The sequence below is a fragment of the Sarcophilus harrisii genome, chromosome 3 (genome assembly GCF_902635505.1).
Source record: "Sarcophilus harrisii chromosome 3, mSarHar1.11, whole genome shotgun sequence".
Taxonomy (NCBI): domain Eukaryota; kingdom Metazoa; phylum Chordata; class Mammalia; order Dasyuromorphia; family Dasyuridae; genus Sarcophilus; species Sarcophilus harrisii.
The window spans coordinates 455569824-455588402 of record NC_045428.1 but is presented as its reverse complement, the minus strand read 5'-3'; the positions used below and the strand labels follow the sequence as shown (position 1 = coordinate 455588402).

Here is an 18579-nt window from a genome sequence, read left to right as displayed (position 1 = left end):
AATCCAGACCCTGTAACTCCAAATTCAGCACTTTACCACTCTCCGAAGCTGTTTCTCTAAAATTTAGAGGTTTAATTAAATAAAAATATGAAATATATATAATACAAAAATTTAAGTTAAAATTTCAGTCTTAATTAAAATTAAATAAAAATATTAAAATTAAAAATCCAGTCTTAAAATTAAATAAAAATTTAAAAATTAGAATAAAAAACTCAGTCTTAATTAAAATTCAGAGATTAAATGATTTGTCCAAGGTGACATAAAGAGTAAGGGACAAAACAAAGAATTAAATGTAGAGCTGATTCCAAGTCAAACACTCTTCTCAGTGTAATACTGCTCCATTTCATTTCTTGTGCCACCAACATATAGGGGACACTCCAGGTGATTCCTCTCTTGATGCCTTTCTCCTACAGCTCTCTTTTGCTCCTGTGGTATGCTATCTGATAATGATACTATCTAGATAAAATAGCAAATATCTGGACCCCAGGGGATGATCCCCTTCCCCACTTGCTCCCCATCCTTGTCTAGTGTAGCCAAATAAAGAGCCCAACATATTTGCATAAAGTTTGATGTGGCTCTGGGCCTATGATTCAACCTGCACTTGCCCAGAGGGGACTTTCAGATGAAGAGAGCCCCAGGGCATCTCTGGAGTGGTTTGACAGCTCAAAATGAGAGAACAAAAGCCACCTCATGGTTGATTGACTTGTGACATTTACAGACTTTCTCCCCTCTCTTGGTCTTCCAGGAGGCTCTGTCGGTGGTGAGCGACGATCAATCTCTTTTTGACTCCACATTTGGAGCAGCTCATCTCCCCAAGAACGACATGACCGCCTCTGGCAACCCTGACTATGGCCAGCCCCACAAAATCAACCCCCTCCCACCTCAGCAGGAGTGGATCAACCAGCCTGTGAGGGTCAATGTTAAGAGGGAATATGACCACATGAATGGATCCAGGTAGGAAAGCTGGGATAACAATTGCTGATGGTTCCAGCTGATGGGCTGGGAGAAAGAATGCCATGAGTGCAGGGTCACAGAAGTTGTTGGTGGAGGGAGGGGGAAGGGAGGGAAGGATTGAAAGTATGAATGTGTGTTCACCAGATGTTCTTCTGCTGAGGCATAAGGCCTCATTATTCACTTATGGTTTCTGTGGCAGGCAGGGCTCCAGTGCTAGGCAATTGGAAGTCTGGGTCAGTCCACAAAAGGCAGCTAAGATGAGGGGGCCAGCCCAGGGCACTGTGGAACTAGTCTGATGGTGCAGTTGAAGGGGGCTCCTGCCATGTCTGGCTGGGCATGGGAGAGCTTCCAGCCTTCAAAAACTCTGCCTTACATAAGAGTCTGCTCTTACGACCATTAAATCAACAACTATTTATTAAATATCCACTATTTGCCAAGCCCTTTGCTAGGCCTTGGGGATACAAAGATAGTGAATGAAATAATCCCTACTTTCAAGGAGCTGATATTCATTGAGCAGTCACCAAATACTTAAGTGAAATCAAATCAATAAGAATTTAAATGCCTATTATATTCCACACATTTATTTATATGCAGACCACTGTGCTAGGCCCTGTGGAAAAAGAAGAAACAAACAAACAAATAAACAAGCAAACAAACAAAGGAAAGAAGGAAGGAAGGAAGGAAAGACAAGAGGGAAGGGAGAGGAGAAATGGAGAGTGCAAGAGAGAAAGCAGGAAGGCAACAGAAGGGGAGAAAAAGAAAGAAAGAAAGAAAGAAAGAACGAAAGAAAGAAAGAAAGAAAGAAAGAAAGAAGGAAGGAAGGAAGGAAGGAAGGAAGGAAGGAAGGAAGGAAGGAAGGAAGAAAAGAGGGATGGAGGGAGGGATGGAGGAAGAGAGAGAGATAGGGGAAAGAGGGATAGAGGAAGAGAGAGAGAAAGCAGGAAGGAAAGAGAAGGAAAGGAAAAAAGGAAGAAAATAAAGAAGAAAAAAGAAAAAGAAGAAAGGAAAGAAGGAAATAGTTTAGTGAAGAGCAAAAAGACTTCATGAAGCAGGTGGAATTTGTAGATGGCTTATAAGGTTTTTTCGAATTTTTGACAAGTGAAGAGGACAGGTCGCTTAAAATAGAAGGTATGATTTAAGAAGAATATAGGAGCAGGAAACTTCAAAGTATGTTGAAAGAATGAGAAGTAATCTATAATTACATGTAGGGGAAATAGTGGAAGATAAGAACTACAGTAGGCAGACTGGAATCAAATACTAAGAGGTTTGTGCAAATAATAATAATAATGATACAGATAATATGGATAATAAGCAATGAGAAGTCTCAGGGAGGGAAAGGGGCCAAACATTTGAAACTCAAAAATTTTAAAACCTAGGCATTCAAAATTGTTTTTACAAAAAATTGGTTTAAAAAATTACTAATTAAAAAGGAAAAAAACCCAATGGGGAGCTACTGAAGACTATAAAGGAGAGCATTGACATGATTAGAGCAGTCCTTTAGGAAGATTAGTGAAGGACAGATGGAAAGAGAGTCTAAAATCAGGAAGATCATTTAGGAGATTATATAAATAGTTCAAAGAAGAAGTAAGAAGACCTAAACTTAAGGTATTAAAAGTTGAAGAGAAATGGAGAGGAGAGCATCCTTGGAGTTAAACAAATAAGACATGGTGACTGATTAGATGTGGAGAAAAGAAAAGAAGGAAGAATCAAAGATGATTAAAAGGTATTAAACCTGGGTAGCAGTTGTCATTTACAGGAAGCAAGGAAAGCAAGAAGAGTTGGTTTGGGAGAGAAGGAGATGAGTTTGGTTTCACATGCATTGAGTTTAAGAAAGCCCAGGTGGAATTATCCAATAGAATGTTTCTGAAAAGATAAGATTTTTGGTCATGGGAGGTCAGGGCTAAAGATACAAACCTGAGACTCACCTGTAAAGAGGTGAGGAAGTTGAAAGAGGAAATGTAACAACAAAGGAAGAGAGTGAAGTGAGAGTAGATAGCCAAGCCAGAGCCACCACCTCCTTCTCAAGGAGTAACAAGTACACTCCAGACCTGCCTGTGGGAACCCCTAACTTCACCACATTTCAATCCCACTAACCAAAACCAGACAGAGCTTGGGCTCTCAGCCACATTCTCATGCTTTGGGGCAGCAGAGTAGCTCAGAGTCTCAAAACGCTGTCTCTGTTTCTCCCTATCTCTGTCTCTGTCTCTGTCTGAGTCTCTCTGTGTGTTTCTCTCTGTGCCTCTCTATCTGTTTCCCTATCTGTCTCTCTTTCTTCTCTGTCATCTCTCTGTGTTTGCATCTGCATCTGTCTCTCTGTCCCTCTAATTCCCTCTCCCTCTCTCTTATCTCTGTCTTTGTTACTCTGTTACTAGTTACTCTTACTATCTTTCTCTGTTTTTCTGCCTTTGTCTTACTGTGTCTGTCTGTCTGTCTCTCTTCTCCCCTCTCCCTTCCTCTCTCTTATCTTTGTTACTCTTTCTATCTGTCTCTCTCTCCCCCTCCCTCTCTTCCTCTCTCCACCCCCTCTTATTCTTTTGTCTCTGTGTTTTTCTCTTTGTGTCTCTCTCTCACTATTTCTCTGTCTCTGTCTCTCTCTCTGTCATTGAGTGTCTGTCTCTCTGTGTCTCTGTCTCTATCTCTCTCCATCTCTGTCTCTGTGTGTGTTTGTGTGTGTGTGTGTCTCTCTCTGTTCTCCTCTGTCTCTGTCTCTCTCTTCCTGATAATAACCAATATTTGCATTGTGGAGTAAAATTTATAAAACTTTATCTTCATAGGAGCCTCCTAATAACACTGTGAAGTAGGTTTTACAGATAATTACAGATAATATTATTATCCTCATTTTATATCTCAGAGACAATGAGAGGTTTGACTATGGTCACACAACTATTAAATATTGGAGGATTTCAACCTGAGTTTTCCTAAATCTAGGTCCAGCCTCCACTAGACTGACTCTTTTTTATTAGCTGATAATTGCTTTTGCATGTGAAACTGCAAATCTATTTTGTACAACTTGCTATTCCTTTTAAACATGTAAAAAAGTTATGTAAATTTCTCTTCCCCCACCTTTTTTCTTCCTTCTTCCTTCCCACTCTAGAGATGGCTACCATTCAGCACCAATAGATATTCACACACAAAATCATTCAGTAAAATTCTATATATCTCTTTTCTCTGACTCTTAAGGTAGTATCTGCCTCTCCACATCTTTCTATTTTTAAGCTTACGACTAAGATTCAGGGATATCGTGTTAGGAGGACCCCAGATATCTACAGTCATATTAAAAGTCCATGCACTGGTACTCCCTATCTCACTTGGGCAGTAGCTAATTCACAGATCTAGTCAAACTTCTGATCAGCATGGAAACCTTAATCTGTTCCATTTCCAAATTGGGCCAGTTTGAGCTTCCTTGGATAGCCTGGTGGCACCCCTGATTCTGGGGACTTATATGGTCCCCTTTGAACTTGTGTCTCCAGAGATGGAAAACCCATCAAAAAGTCTGTCCACAGAGATAATGATTACCACAATGTCTCTCATATTTTTCTAGAACATTTATGACCATTATTACATAAGGGAGTGGAAGATGTCAGCTTGCTGAAAGTAATATGGATGGTGACTAAAGGAGCCAGGACAAAACAAGTCTTCAGACTACCAGATGGGGAAAGGAAAGGGCAAGAGAATAAACATTTATTAAGCACCTACTATGTACCAAGAACTATGCTAAGCACTTTACAAATATTTTTCATCCAATTCCCCATAACAACCCTGCAAAGCAGATGCTATCATTACCCCCATTTTACAGATGAGGAAACTGAGACAAACAGGTTAAGTGACTTGCCAGGTTCACACAACTTGTACATGTCTAAAAAAAAACTGAATTTGGATTCAGATCATCTTGATTTCAGACCTGATAATTCCTGAGCCACAAGCTGCCTCAACCAGATAGAATTAGAATGTAGAATTTGTTTAGATTGACTCATAATGGGATTTGTGAGTAGGCATTCACAATAGTTCTGCAAGAGTAGAAAGAACTAGTGATGTTGCACATTTTAGGGATGGAGCAACTGAAACACAAAACTAATTAGAGACAAAACTAGGGAAACAGCTGAGGTGGCATGGGGCAATAGGAAGAGCACTAAGTTAAGAGTCACAAATTCAGAGTTTGAAACTTGACTTTGCTATTTGCTACCTATGACATCTTGAGGTTAATCTTTTATGTGTCTCTATTTCATCCTCTTTGAAATGAGTCTAGAAAGATTACCTGTAGCTCCATGATTATTCAGCTAGTGTACTCTGCTGTGTCATGAGGTTCAGAGGGGCTAGTACCTCCTTGTGGCTTTGGGTCCAGACATAGGAAAATCAGCAAAAAAAAAAAAAAAAAAAGAAAGAAAGAAAGAAAGAAACATGGAGGATTCAGAGGTTCTGTGGAAGATGAAAGAAAGGATAATAAATTAAAACTCTGTCCTTCTGTGAAGTCAGGAGCCAGTGCTACCTGGCTGGGAGAAGGAGAAGGAAGAAAAAAGGAGAAAAAAGAAATTTACGTGATAACTTTTTTACATTTTTAAAAGGAATAGCAAGTTGTACAAAATAGATAACTCTTGGGAACTTCATTTTTTTCAGTTTATCCCACAGTAAATAATTACATTAAGGTCATCTATCTACCTATTATATTCAGTTCACAATGTCACATTTTGAGGAGCATTTTCACAAGCTGGAGCCCATGTGGGAAAAGATATAATAGGACAAGGGGAAAAAAGCATGTCATCCAAAGATTAGTTAGAGCAACTAGAGATGCTCAGGCTGGAGAAGAGAAGATTCAGTAGGGAAAGACATGAGGGATGCTGTCAAATACTGGAAAGATAATTCAATAGAAAAAGAATGTGGTCTTCTTGGGTCCAGAGGACCAATGGTTAGAAGTAACATGCAGTTAGGTGGTGAATTTAAATCTAGACTCAGACACTTAATAATTAAATAAGTGACATTAGACAAGTCACTTAACCTCTGTCTGCCTCAGTTTGCTGAACTGTAAAATGGGAATCATAACAGCCCCTACTTCTTAGGGTTGCAGTGAAGATTAAATGAGATAATAATTGTAAAGTATTTAGCACAGTGCCTGGCAAATAGTAAAAGCTATATAAATATTAGCTATTACTAATTAATAGGGAGATCAATTTCTTGGCTAAATATAAGGAAAATATCCCTTCTACTAATTAACAAAATCAATTTCCTGGCTGAGTATAAGCAAATATATATATACAGTTATCCCTTTCACATCACTATTTTCCCCATTATGTTTTCAATATATCATGGGTTGGCAGAAGAAATTAAATGGGAATTTGGGGAGAGTTTTGCAGAAAGCCGCAGACTACACATGAAGGCCAGCAGATGACACAGAAAAAGTTTAGAAACTCAGAAATGCAGGGATAACTGTATACCAAAGTGGAACGTGATTCCTTGGTCTGGAAGTGGAAAGAAGTCAGGTAATGAGTTCCCTGTAATTGAAGGTCTTCAAACAAGGTGAGATGACCAGCAGCAATTACATAAGATTCATGATTTGAATAAGAATTGTACGGGATGGCCCCTGAGGTTTTTAGAACAGTTTGAGATTCTGTGTCTCCATGGTATGCCTTGAACACTGTGCCATTTCTGCTTTACAAAAGCAGAATAAAGAGGGTGTATATGAGGGGGGTGTTTCGTGAGCATGATGATGCTGAGCCTTCCGTCAGCCATGACTTAGCTATGACTCACTTGGGCAGCGGCTAAGGGTCAGGTGGAGAAGCATGTTCTTTGAGAGGTTCAGCGGCAGCATGGGCTGCCCTTGCGTTGGGAAGTTTTGTTGTCTTTCTCCTCAGATTTTCCCACTGTGGTTAAGCTTGTTGGGGTTGGTTGTCCCTGAAACAGCATCGCCCATAGGTTCTGTATTAGATGCAGATTCCAGTGACTTGATCCAAGACGTGGTCTGCAAATAGCTCTCAGCTGCATCCTGTCTCAACCACGGGAATTGGAGAAAACATCCCGTGTAAGAAAGAATACCAATTTATGGAGAGGAAATGCATGAACTGCTTGCCTTATGTGCATGATGTGGAACCTGAGCTTTGAGTTGTAAAAGCACTATATGGCTGCATGAATTGTATAATATAAGGGATCTATCCTCTTCATATTTTTTTCATGTATAGAATGTTAGTATATGCCTGTCATATGTGTTCCACCTGCCTGGTTTGTAAAGAACATTCCATTTTTTGCTTCCTGCATCACTGGTAACTTTGTGTGTGAAGTTGTGTTTATGAGTTCAGATGAATCTCTGTGTTCTGTCCATTAAATCCTAATTTTCCCATTAAATCCACAGTTTTTATGGACCTAGTATCATCAGTGAGAGTACCCTTCTAAGGATATGGATTACAGTTCCTTTAGACTTATCCTGAGCCTTTGGGATTCTTGCCCATGTCTTTCCATAGATTTTTCTTAGAAGATCCTCCCAGTATGATGGAAACCATTCATTAGTTTTGTTAACACACATAGGTGCCAGTGTTGCACATAGTCTGTCCATTTGTTGCCCTTCCCTCTTACAACATGAGTAATATCTTTCCTGTTCTGGTCATATGTGACTTTATCATGAATATATCATTGTTGGTGGTATGTAGTAACTCTCTCTATGCATTTTTCTAATATCCTTTGGGTTGTTTGAAAATTTGAGCAAGAGAACATGCATAGGGAAATCCATGTAATTTCTCTAGACCTCAGTTCCCTCATCTGTAAAATGACCACAGAGCTAGTTCTAGTTCTAAATCTATTTGATCTGTACACTGGTGGTGGTGTTTTTTTTTTTTTTTTTTTTTTAAGACAGTTTTTAGGGATTCTTGAAAGGACCAGACAATTCCCCACAGGTAATACATTCTTGTACCTTCCTCTCAATCAATTGTCCATTTATAGCTCCTGTCATGGGGTAGCTATACATTTTGTTGTATATGGAAATACATAAATTCACATATTTATTCTGGACCACTCCTGTGTTTTCATTATTGTAGGGAACTTCCAGGTGAGAAAATCCCTTCTACCAGTGCAGTTGCCATCTTCTCTGTAGTTTATAATATGAAAGAATTGCCTCGGGCACAGAAAGACTGTTTAGAGAATTATGCCTGAGCCATATAGCTAGAGGCAGAATTTGAACTGGGTTTGTCTGGTTTTGAGAAAGCTCTCTAGTTCTAATATCACACTACCTCTTATGTGTGTGTATATATGTACATACACATATGCACACATATTATGTATGGTTATATATGTGTACACACATATCTATATATATATGAATATTTTGCATCTATGTGTACATGTAGACATACATGTACATAGGTGTACATGTTTGTGTGATTAGATATATACATATATGCATAGATAATGAATGTGTATATGTGTGTAAGTACATCCATGTATATGTAGATGTGCATATGTAGTTGTATCTTAAATCCCCAATAAAGAAGCTTACTCTCAATGCAATGTTGGATCTAGTCTGTAATTATTAGTTACTAGTAGTTATTAGACTAGTTACTAGAGAGTCAATATAATATGGCTATGCTATTTTATATATATGTGTGTGTGTGTATCTATATAGAAATAACTTTTATATGCACACACATATATACATACATTTATAAAATGTATTTATAAAATATATAAAATATATTCTGATCATTGACTCAGTGGGCTACTCATCCAATAAACATGCTTTCGTCTGAGCAAACTGAATTTTATATATTTTTTTATCCCAATGCGATTTTTTAATCTGTTTCAAGTGACTTGATTTTAGTGAGGAGTTTATAGCATTCTAGGAGCTTACCACAGTTAGTATTATGTCATATGTGAACAGGAATATTTAACAGAGCTCACCATTCATAGAGTATCCCTCTCTTGTTTGTGCTCTAGCTAAGGAATTCTCCATGACATCGATAAGCATTTAAATTAGTCATTGTTTCCATGTTTTATACCTCCCTTGATATCGATACTCAGCACATTGTTATTCAAAGTTATTTCTGTGATTGCATTTGTCATAGGACTTTTTTATGATTTTAACATATGTGTATGGAGGTATTGTCTCAGGAGGGTCATTAAGGATGCATTATGTTCTATGAGTCAAAGGTGGTTTTTGTTTTGTATTTTTCATCAACAAACAATAGACAACAGGATATTCTATTCTTTGCACCTCAGACAGTTGTATGGCTTTGAAGATGTGGTTCTTGTAGAAAATCTTATACAAAAGTCTTCCTGTTTTCTTCTCATAGAATCATAAGTTTGAAGACTTAGACAAAAAAAGTAAAATGTGGTGGAAATATTTTCATTAAAATTATTTCTCTATGTACACAGATCTCAAAGATTTTTGTAGAGATGACACATCATAGATGTAAAGGTGAGAGAGATTTTAGAATCCAAGCTCCTTATTTTATAAAATAACTAAGACTGAATGAGGTTAAGAGACTTGATCTGAATCATACAGTGGATATACAAGGCAGGATTTGAATTCAGGTCTTCTTGACATCAAACCCAGTGTTCTATAATAGCATCACTGAGGAACTCCTGATGGCTTCTTGGTTATTAAGTTTTTTGTATGTTTGATCTTTTTTTTCATTCTTTTGTAATCTTTCCTTCTTTGAAATAGATTGGAAATTGTTTTACAAGGGGCAGCTAGGTGGTGCAGTGGATAGAGCACCAGCCCTGAAGTCAGGAGGACCTGAGTTCAAATCTGCTCTCAGACACTAAACATTTCCTAGCTGTGTGACCCTGGGCAAGTCACTTAACCCCAAATGCCTCAGCAAAGAAAAAAAAAGTTTCACAAGAATCTATCAAGAACAATGAGGTAACAGTGGATAAAGCACTAGGCAAAGAATAAGGACTTCAAGTTCAGCCTTAGACCTTTGTCATTTGGGCAAATCCCTTTTCCTTTGTCTACCTCAGTTTCTTCAACTATAAAAAAGGGATAATTGTGAGAATCAAATAAGATAATATTTGCAAAGTGTTTAGCACCATGCACCTGGTACGTTCGTTGTAGGTGCTTTAAAAATGATTATTTCTCTCCTTCCTTTAAAATTGTGTCACTTCCATTTTGGATACACTGGGTCTAGTGCAGCTGCTCTTCTCAACTTCTTTTTCCTAACTGGCACTGCTTTTGTCTCATAGACTTGGACTGTATTAAGGTTATGGAGTGCAACAAATGAGATGGTTCCATCATCGTAAACAGGGAAAATGGATCACTGTAGAAAACGGAAGATGTGATTCATTTCTTTTTTTTTTTTTTTTTTTTTTTTTTTGCTGTTTTCATTCCAATTTAAAAAAAAAAAACAATTGACTATAAATATTTTGCTAAGAATCAATTGAATTAAACTTTGTGATTATTTACATTTAAAAGAGCTAATTGTTTTTGTCATGTCTGACTCTTTGTGACCTCATTTGGGGTTTTCTTGGCAAAGATACTGAAATACTTTGCCATTTCCTTCTCACTATCAAGTGACTTGCCCAGGGTCACACAGCTAATAAGTGTATGAGGCTGGACTTTAACTCAAGAAGATGAGTCTTCCCAACTTCAGGCTCAGATCGTTATCCACTATACCATGTAACTTAAGATGACATAATGTTTTTAATCACTTTTTCTCAAGTTTTCATCAGGAGTGTTTGTTCATTCCATTTACTTTTCCTCTTATATATAACATATATATATATATATATATATATATATATATATATACACACACGCATATGTATGTATACTCTGTGCTTCAGGTTTTTATTTTTGTTTTGCACTATTTCATAAAAATCTTTTCATATTTTTTATATTCTTTATACTTATTTAACTTAATTACATTAAGATGTTCCTTTCTTCCAGAGTCATCTTTTGGAATGATCTTGTTTTATTTGATCTTATACCAAGGTATTTGAATAATTATTTTCCCCTCAAAGTCCTCTTTATATTTAGCAAAGATAGTCTTTGAATAGAAAATAGTCTTTAAAAATTGACTGATTTAATCTCTTAGCTATCTAAGGGACTCTTAAAAGTCTTCTCCAATACCACTATTTGAAAGTGTCAATTCTGCAGTGCTCAGCTTTCTTACACTTTCCCTACTCTCTTTCATGTACCTTAGGATTTTGATATATTGGCCTAATTTCTGCTTGTCACACATGACACAACATCTCCCAATGTCAGTTTTTTGTATGGGTGGCTTCTACACCCTAGAATGCTTTGCCTCTTGCCTCTTAGTTCCTTGGCTTCTTGTAAAATCCAGTTCAAATTAGACCAATTACTTTGCCTAGTCTCCCAATCCTAATCTCCAAAATTAATACAGCCCTCTGAAATTATCTAGCATTTACATTGTATGCATTTTGTATACACAGAGTTATTTGCATGTTGTCTCCCAATACAGAATATAAGTGTTTTGTTTTTGCTTTTGTGCTTATCCCGGTGCCTAGAATATAGTAAATGTTAAATAAATGCTTATTGACTGGCTGTCCCCAGGAGTCTTTTCTTTTTAAGTTATAATAAGCCTATTGTGAATTGCTTTGTCCAGATGGGGCTTGTTGTTCAGTTGTGTCCCACTTTTTAGTACCTTGTTGGGTTTTTTTTTTGACAAAGATACTGGAGAGATTCCTTTCCAAACAGATTAAGAAACTTATCCAGAGTCATACAGTTAGTGAGTGTCTGAGGATGTATTTGAATTCAGGTCTTCCTGACTCCAGGTGTAGCTCACTACTGTCCACTGAGCCACCTACCTTCCTCTCCCTTCAGGTGGGGTTAACCTAGTTTTAGCTGCCTCCATGCAGATTTGGGAAGATGTAAAAAAGGATTTCTCTCTTTCATTAACCAGCCTTGATGTTATGAATGCATTGGAGCTTCTGATGAGAGTTGCCTAAGGTATAGAGAAGTTGCAACGCATTTAGATTTGCAAAGCCAGGATCATAAGGCAGGACGTGAATCTTGCTGAATTCAAGTTGGGTGCTCTCTCTCCACCACACGACACCACCTTTTAAAAAGAGAGCTCTTCAAATAACAAGACTGGGGCTATAATTTTGCTTTTCATACTCATCCTCTTTCTCAGCCTTTCAAACCCTCTTGATCCATTTTAAATTTGGAAAATAAAAAGGGAATCCATTCTTTTAGATTTCCTCTCCAAGTACATAAAAAACTCTAGATGGAACATATATTTTATAGATTGGAGAGAATGTTAGTAATCATCTCTTCCATTCCCTTCATTTTACAAACTAGGAAACTGAGGTCCTAAGGGACTAAGTGACTTTCTTAAAATCCCAGAGGCAGACAGTAGCAGCCCTGGGATTTGAATTGATTGATTGATGATCATACATCTAATACTCATGTACATCACGGACCCCCCAAAAAATGTCCCTGGTGTGGAGAACCAGTCTAGAGTATTTCTTCTCTCCTGATGCCCTGCACTATATTTTTACTCCTCCCCTGCAATGGAGACAATTAAGCTGTGTCCCCTTAGCCCCTTTGCCCAGCTCCATTATGGCAGCCCAGGGCTCTTCAATCACCTATCTTATTGCCACCAGCTGCCTGATGGCCGACACCCTCTGAGCTGCAAGCACAGGTCTCAATACCGATTAGCTGGCAGTGCCGGCCGGCTGAAGAACAAAACCCGCTTTCCCTCCCCTGCTCCCTCCCTCTTGTTTTCATCGGGCCCTCTTCATAGGCTCCAGCTGCCTTGTTAAAGAGTAGCTTTTATGTTGTGCTTCACCTGTACCAGAAGCAATAGTTGTTCAGTGTATGGGAGAGGGAGAGAGGCTTGTGTAGTCTCTGGGGGATCACAATGCCTCTGGAGCTCTGAGAATGGAGGGAGACCTAGCAGTCGGGCAGGTAAATGTATGGCTTTTTTTTCCTCTTCCTGAACAGTGTGAGTTTTCTGAAGTTAGATGGCCAAATTGGCTCTTTTAGGTGAAGCTTGGCCCGAAAAACCGCGTTGTCTGTGATTTGGGGTTGGGACTTAGCTTAAAAGAGCTTGCTTCATGGAAGCGCTTAACTCCTGAGTTGGGGATCTAAGTGGTACCCATTATTCCCACCAAAGTAGTCAGCCACAAGGATAACCTTGAAAGGCAGTGGGGGCAGATGTGTATGTAATAGTGGGGCAGCAAGGAGGGAATGTAGCAAACAGATAGAAATTTGAGAACAAACTTGTCATATGTACGTGACGAGTGCCCTATTATTACAAAGAAAACGGGCACCTAACACAAAAATCCAATGCTTGCCCACAAAATTTTTTTTGAAATCTCCATTTTTCCCAGTCCCCACTTCACTCCCTCACATTTTTGGGACATTTCTTAGTTCCTTTGATCCTCCTTATCTTTCTGGGGATTTCTTTTTTCTTTTCCATGGAAGACCTCTCTCTTTTCTATTAGATGGAAGCTTCCTTTTCTCTAATGTTAGCAGAGCACTTTCTTAGGCAACACCTGTAATTTAACCCCATCCATTTTTTTTCTCAGTCCCTAATAACAGGGATAACCTCAAGACTTAACATGTGCTGTCAGTAACAATATGAAATATCTTCCACTAACATCTTATTTTGGGAAACTCCATAAATGTCTATTACGATGCGAATCCACTTTTCTCCTTTTACTTCTCATGAGGCTGGGTTTTAAACCAGAATTCCCCAAAGGATTAGGTCAGAGGTGAAAACACCTATACCCTTCTCCCTCCTCCAGCACCACCACCAGGAAAGTCTCAAAGGCAGAGATCAGATGACCCCTTAGTCCCTGTCTTCCTAGCCTTATGATTTCTAGATATTTCCTTCCTCTGAGGAGATACCTCTCCCTTTGCGCACAGACAGGTCCTATTCAAATTCTATCTTTTCCACTCTGCAGTTTTTCCCTAACCAAGAAAAAAGTCACTCTCCCCTATTAAAGGCTGACTGAAACTTCCAGCCTTCTGTTTTTTCTTGTTTTGCCTATGAGTTCTAATAAGAAAGGGCCCCCAATGATTGGGGAGGGAAAAACATACAGAGTAGGGTTTAAGGCAGAGGCAGTGTTTCAGAGGTACTTCATCTGAAGCCAAGCCTTCAGCAGAAGTCAATTCACCAAACTCTGCTAAAATAAATAAATAAATTAAATAACAACAACAACAAAAAAAAAAAATCCCTGCCCTGATGTGCTACTTACTGCTTCTTTTAACTGCCGTGGGGACATTAAACCTTCAGCAATTTGGGACTCTGAAGGCTGGCTTTTGGGTCTCTGCCTGGAAAAACAGTAGGCGAATAGTAAAACCTTAAATTCTAACATGTGTAAGTTATACATCTTATTTTCATTTTCAGGCCATGTTTCCCCCTGTAAGACATCAGGAAAAAATTACCGTCTGACTTCTAATATCTCAGTGGAGCATTTATCTCCCAGCTATGATAAGTGATCTTCAATATTTTTTTCCCTTCAGATTAAGAAACAAATTCATTTAATTTTCTTTATTGAATGTGCTCAGACTTCCTCTACCCTGCCTGGGTCTTTGGGGTGCACTGTGCTATAATTCTTTCCCCCTGGGTTAGTGGCTTTTCTCCAGGTTGCCACATTTCCCCTCCCCCCTTTTTTCTTTCTTTCTTTTCTTTTCTTTTCTTTTCTTTTTTTTTTCTTTTTCTTTTTCTTTTTTTTTTTTGCGGCATTGCTACCACATTGGTTGAGTAGCCCTGGGGGACCCTCGGCTACAAATACTGTTTCAGACTGTCTTGAGATTTCATCCGCCTGCCTTAAAAAAAATGATGGCAAGCAATGCTTGGGTCATTGGCAAGAACAAGACAGACAAATATGCTGGAAATGGAAGTCTATCTGAACCTTATCTGAACTTATTGGGTTTGAAACATTGGTTGGAAGCCCTTAAGAAAAGCATCTCTCTTGCAAGGTTCTTTGTTGGTAGCAATGATCCCCCCCCCAAACTATAACAGCTTGGCTTTGGCCTTTGGGAAACATCCTTTGGCTCTCCTTCTGCCCAGGGCCTTTCCCTTTCTCATGGTGAGCCTAGGCAGCATGGGAGGAAAACCCAGGACTGAATTGAGAGTCCAGTGAAATAAATAGGAGTATTCAGTTATCCTATGTGGATTTTACCTCCAGGGATCAGCACTGATGGGACCAAGGCGAATACTCCAGGCCTCATGCATCTGCTTTTTGCTTTTGTGGTAAAACGGACAAGTCACTCTGACTATATCTGGGCATGGATGTTGCAAGATGTTAAGCCCTAATTGGGGCTTGTGTAATGAGTGACTCCGTTGTGTAACTTGAGTTGCATTAAGCATGTACGCATTGTTTCCTTTGTAATATTGCCATGGAGGGTACAAAGGCTTAGGGCCTGTAACTTTTATCTTACAGGGGACTGGGAATCAAGACTCCTGAGTTCTATTTCTGCCCCAGTTGACAACCAGATGTTTTGAAACTGATTTGTCACAGAAGCTAAGTCAGAAGATCTAGTTTCTGACATTTTCTGAGGGTATGATCCTGGGCAAATCACCTAAACTTAGTTTTTCCCTCTGTTTAATGGGGAGAAGAATCCCTGTAAAGAAAGGTACTTTGTATATTGTAAAATATAATGTTAAGTGGGAAATCAATATCTTCCTCACAATGGATCTTCAAAGCCTTGGTCATTGGATCACAAGTTCTGGCAGGTCCTTCCATGCTGGAAAGGCTTTGAAGTTGAGCCTCAGGCACAGAACTGGATGCTTTGTCATCCAAGGCCCAGCTTGTCTAAGTTCCCAGTTTACTATAGAAGAATTACAGCCACTCCAAAAGACCATCCCCCAAGTCTTAAGGGAACCCCAATTTATATCAGTTGAGAGAGAACCCGCACAGATTAAATGATAGATTCTTGAAATAATTATTTTAGTATCATTATTACCATTTGCCTGTTTAAATAATAGAGTTTATGTTGGGATCAAATGAGAAAATTATGTAAAAGTATGCCTTAAACTATATTGTGCTATATAATATGACTATTATATATTATTATTATTATTATTATTGATAATGAAAACATTGTGCCCAATTACTAAAGAGCTTTGCATCTCTCTGAGAAATAATATGTGTCTCTGAACTTGGTGGATGACTGCCTTTATGTCTGGGTAGCCACTTGGCTAGAGCAGACTCCAAAGATGACAACACCCTTACAGTATTTTTGCTTTCCTCCATTTTTAGGGAGTCTCCAGTAGACTGCAGTGTTAACAAATGCAGCAAGCTAGTTGGTGGAAACGAGTCCAATCCAATGAATTACAACACCTACATGGATGAGAAAAACGGTCCCCCTCCTAATATGACCACCAATGAGAGAAGAGTCATCGTCCCTGCAGGTATTTTGAAACTGGGATCTTCTTTTAGTTATAAGCTTTAGTTTTGTATTCTTCTAAGTCAGCAGATATGGGGTCAGAAAATGCCAGAGAGCATGATATCATTTAAACAGAATTAAGGAGAACACGAGCTCACAACCTGCCTCAAACATTTGCTTTTTGTGTGACTCTAGGCAATTTACTTACTTCTTTCAGCCTCAAGGGTCCTCATCTGTAAAATGGGAATAATTAATAGCACCTACCTTCTGGGTTGTCATGAGGATCAAATGCTTTGCAAAAAGTAGAGCATCATAAAAATGCTAGTTATTATTAATATTATGGTATAGCCACCACAATCCAAATTATGCAAAAATAATAAGGGGGGGGGGGGGAAAGTAGCAACTGATTGCCAAGCTCCGCTTCTTTCCTACTCTCTTCCAAGACCCTGGTGACACCACAACAAGTATTAACAATTATTAATAACTGGTCTATGATGAGGACTAAAGCCAGGCTTTACATTCTGATACTTCTGCCTCTGTAGAAGGGTAGCTAAAGAAATCTGTTCTGTCCATCAGACGCAATAAGTTTTGGCATTTGTACGTTCCACCTTTCCAAAATCAAAGCCAACTACTATTTTTATTTTAAAATAGAAACAACTATATTTAGCAAATGGAATATTTTAACATGTGTGTAATGAGTTAAGTCATGATTACAAAATAAACACATTTTCCTTGGTTTGGAGTTTTTATTGCTATGTTAGTCATATTATTTTGCTTCTAATTATAATTAACTTTATTTTGACTCTATTAGCATGAAGACCAATCAATAAATGTTTATTAATGACCTAATATTTGCCAACTATTATGTTAGGTGCTGAGGATACAGTGAAATGTATCCTGCCCTCAAGTAGCTTGTATTCTATTGAGAGGTACAACATATAGTCATACAAAGAAACACAAAATGTATAGAAAATAGTTATGCTGGAAAAAGCAAGAATTTTGTAGGAAACTAGAGATTCTAAGGGGCAAAGATAAATAAGGACCACTTTTTTTTTCTTACATAGGAGACAACCTGTTGTGAAACAGAAATGGAAAATGGAATGCTTATAGAGCAAGGCTTCCTAAACTTTTCCTACTAATAACCCCTTTTTGCCTGAAAACTTTTTATGTGACCCCAGGCATATAAGTGTATAAAATAGGTATACGAATCAAACATTTACTGATAGAAAATCATTATTTTGTGACCCCCATATGCAGTTATGAGACTCATATAGAGTTGCAATCCATAGTTTAAGAAGCTAGACAGTAGAAAAAGCAATAAGAAAGAAAGTTGAGAGGAATATTGAAAATGAGAAAGGGAATGATGTGTCCTGAGTCAGATTGTGAAGCAATTTAAAAGCTGAATGTAAGAGTTTATGTTTAATCCTTGAGATAATAGGGAGCCACTCATGATCTGAGGTTTGTTTGGGTTTTTTAGTTTAGTTTAGTTTAGTTTTTTTTGAGCAAAGGAGTGACATGGTCACACATATGTTTTAAGAATATCACTTTGACAACTATGTAAAGGATGAGAGAGGAGACTTAAGGCAAAGAGACCAATTAAAAAGCATTATTTTGGCATAATGGTCCAAAGGAGTTTAGCTGACAAATCAGAAGAATCTTAACTTATTCCATCTTAACTTATCCATTCATGACTGTGAGTGATATGAAATATTAGAGTGGAATGATGAGAGAAGTTGAAATATATCTTATCATGGAAACCTTTCATAGAGGATAAGCACCTGTCCAAATATGAGAGTATAAATACAGTTATGCCTGAAGGCAGGGGAAAGACTTAGATGTCCCTTTATAAGAACCCATGCAAATGCTACATAAAAACCCTAAAAGAAATCCACTATCAGGTCTAAAGAACTTAGTTTGGCTGAAAGAAATTTAAATGTGTTCTGCCTCTTTCCTATTTTCTTTGGGTTTAATATTCCTCTTGAACAAAGGACCTTAGGCAGGTGTCGATGGAGCCAAGTTAGATATGGTAGGGGCAGACGGAAAGGCCTTGGAGAAACAAGGGTGGGGCCCATGTAAGTTTTATGGGTCTGACAGAATCTTATAAACTATTTGCAAGGAATGTTAAAGTTCCTATTTACTTAAAAATGTTAAAGATCCTATTACTACCCTTGGTCGCCTGTCTCTCTGCCCCTCTTGGAATTCATTAGAATGTTTATATCCTATTCTCTTGTATATGTCTATAGGCCAAATAAAGCCATTCTACCCTCAAACATAATGTTGGCACTAGGGTAGGTTTAAACTGAAAAGCCAAGTCACTCTGTCCCACCCAAAATCCAAGACTGGTC

The 18579-nt window shown here is 38.2% G+C and overlaps 1 protein-coding gene across 4 annotated transcripts in view; it reads left to right on the top strand.

Annotated features, from left to right (window-relative positions):
* Positions 1–18579, top strand: part of FLI1 (Fli-1 proto-oncogene, ETS transcription factor) — a 154370-nt gene that overhangs the window by 82204 nt on the left and 53587 nt on the right. For all 4 annotated transcript variants that reach the window (XM_031960915.1, XM_031960914.1, XM_031960912.1 and 1 more), the window contains exons 2-3: positions 746–954; positions 16108–16259. In XM_031960915.1, the coding sequence (XP_031816775.1) occupies positions 824–954; positions 16108–16259 (283 nt within the window). In that variant the 5' untranslated portion in view covers positions 746–823. The remainder of the gene's footprint in view (positions 1–745; positions 955–16107; positions 16260–18579) is intronic.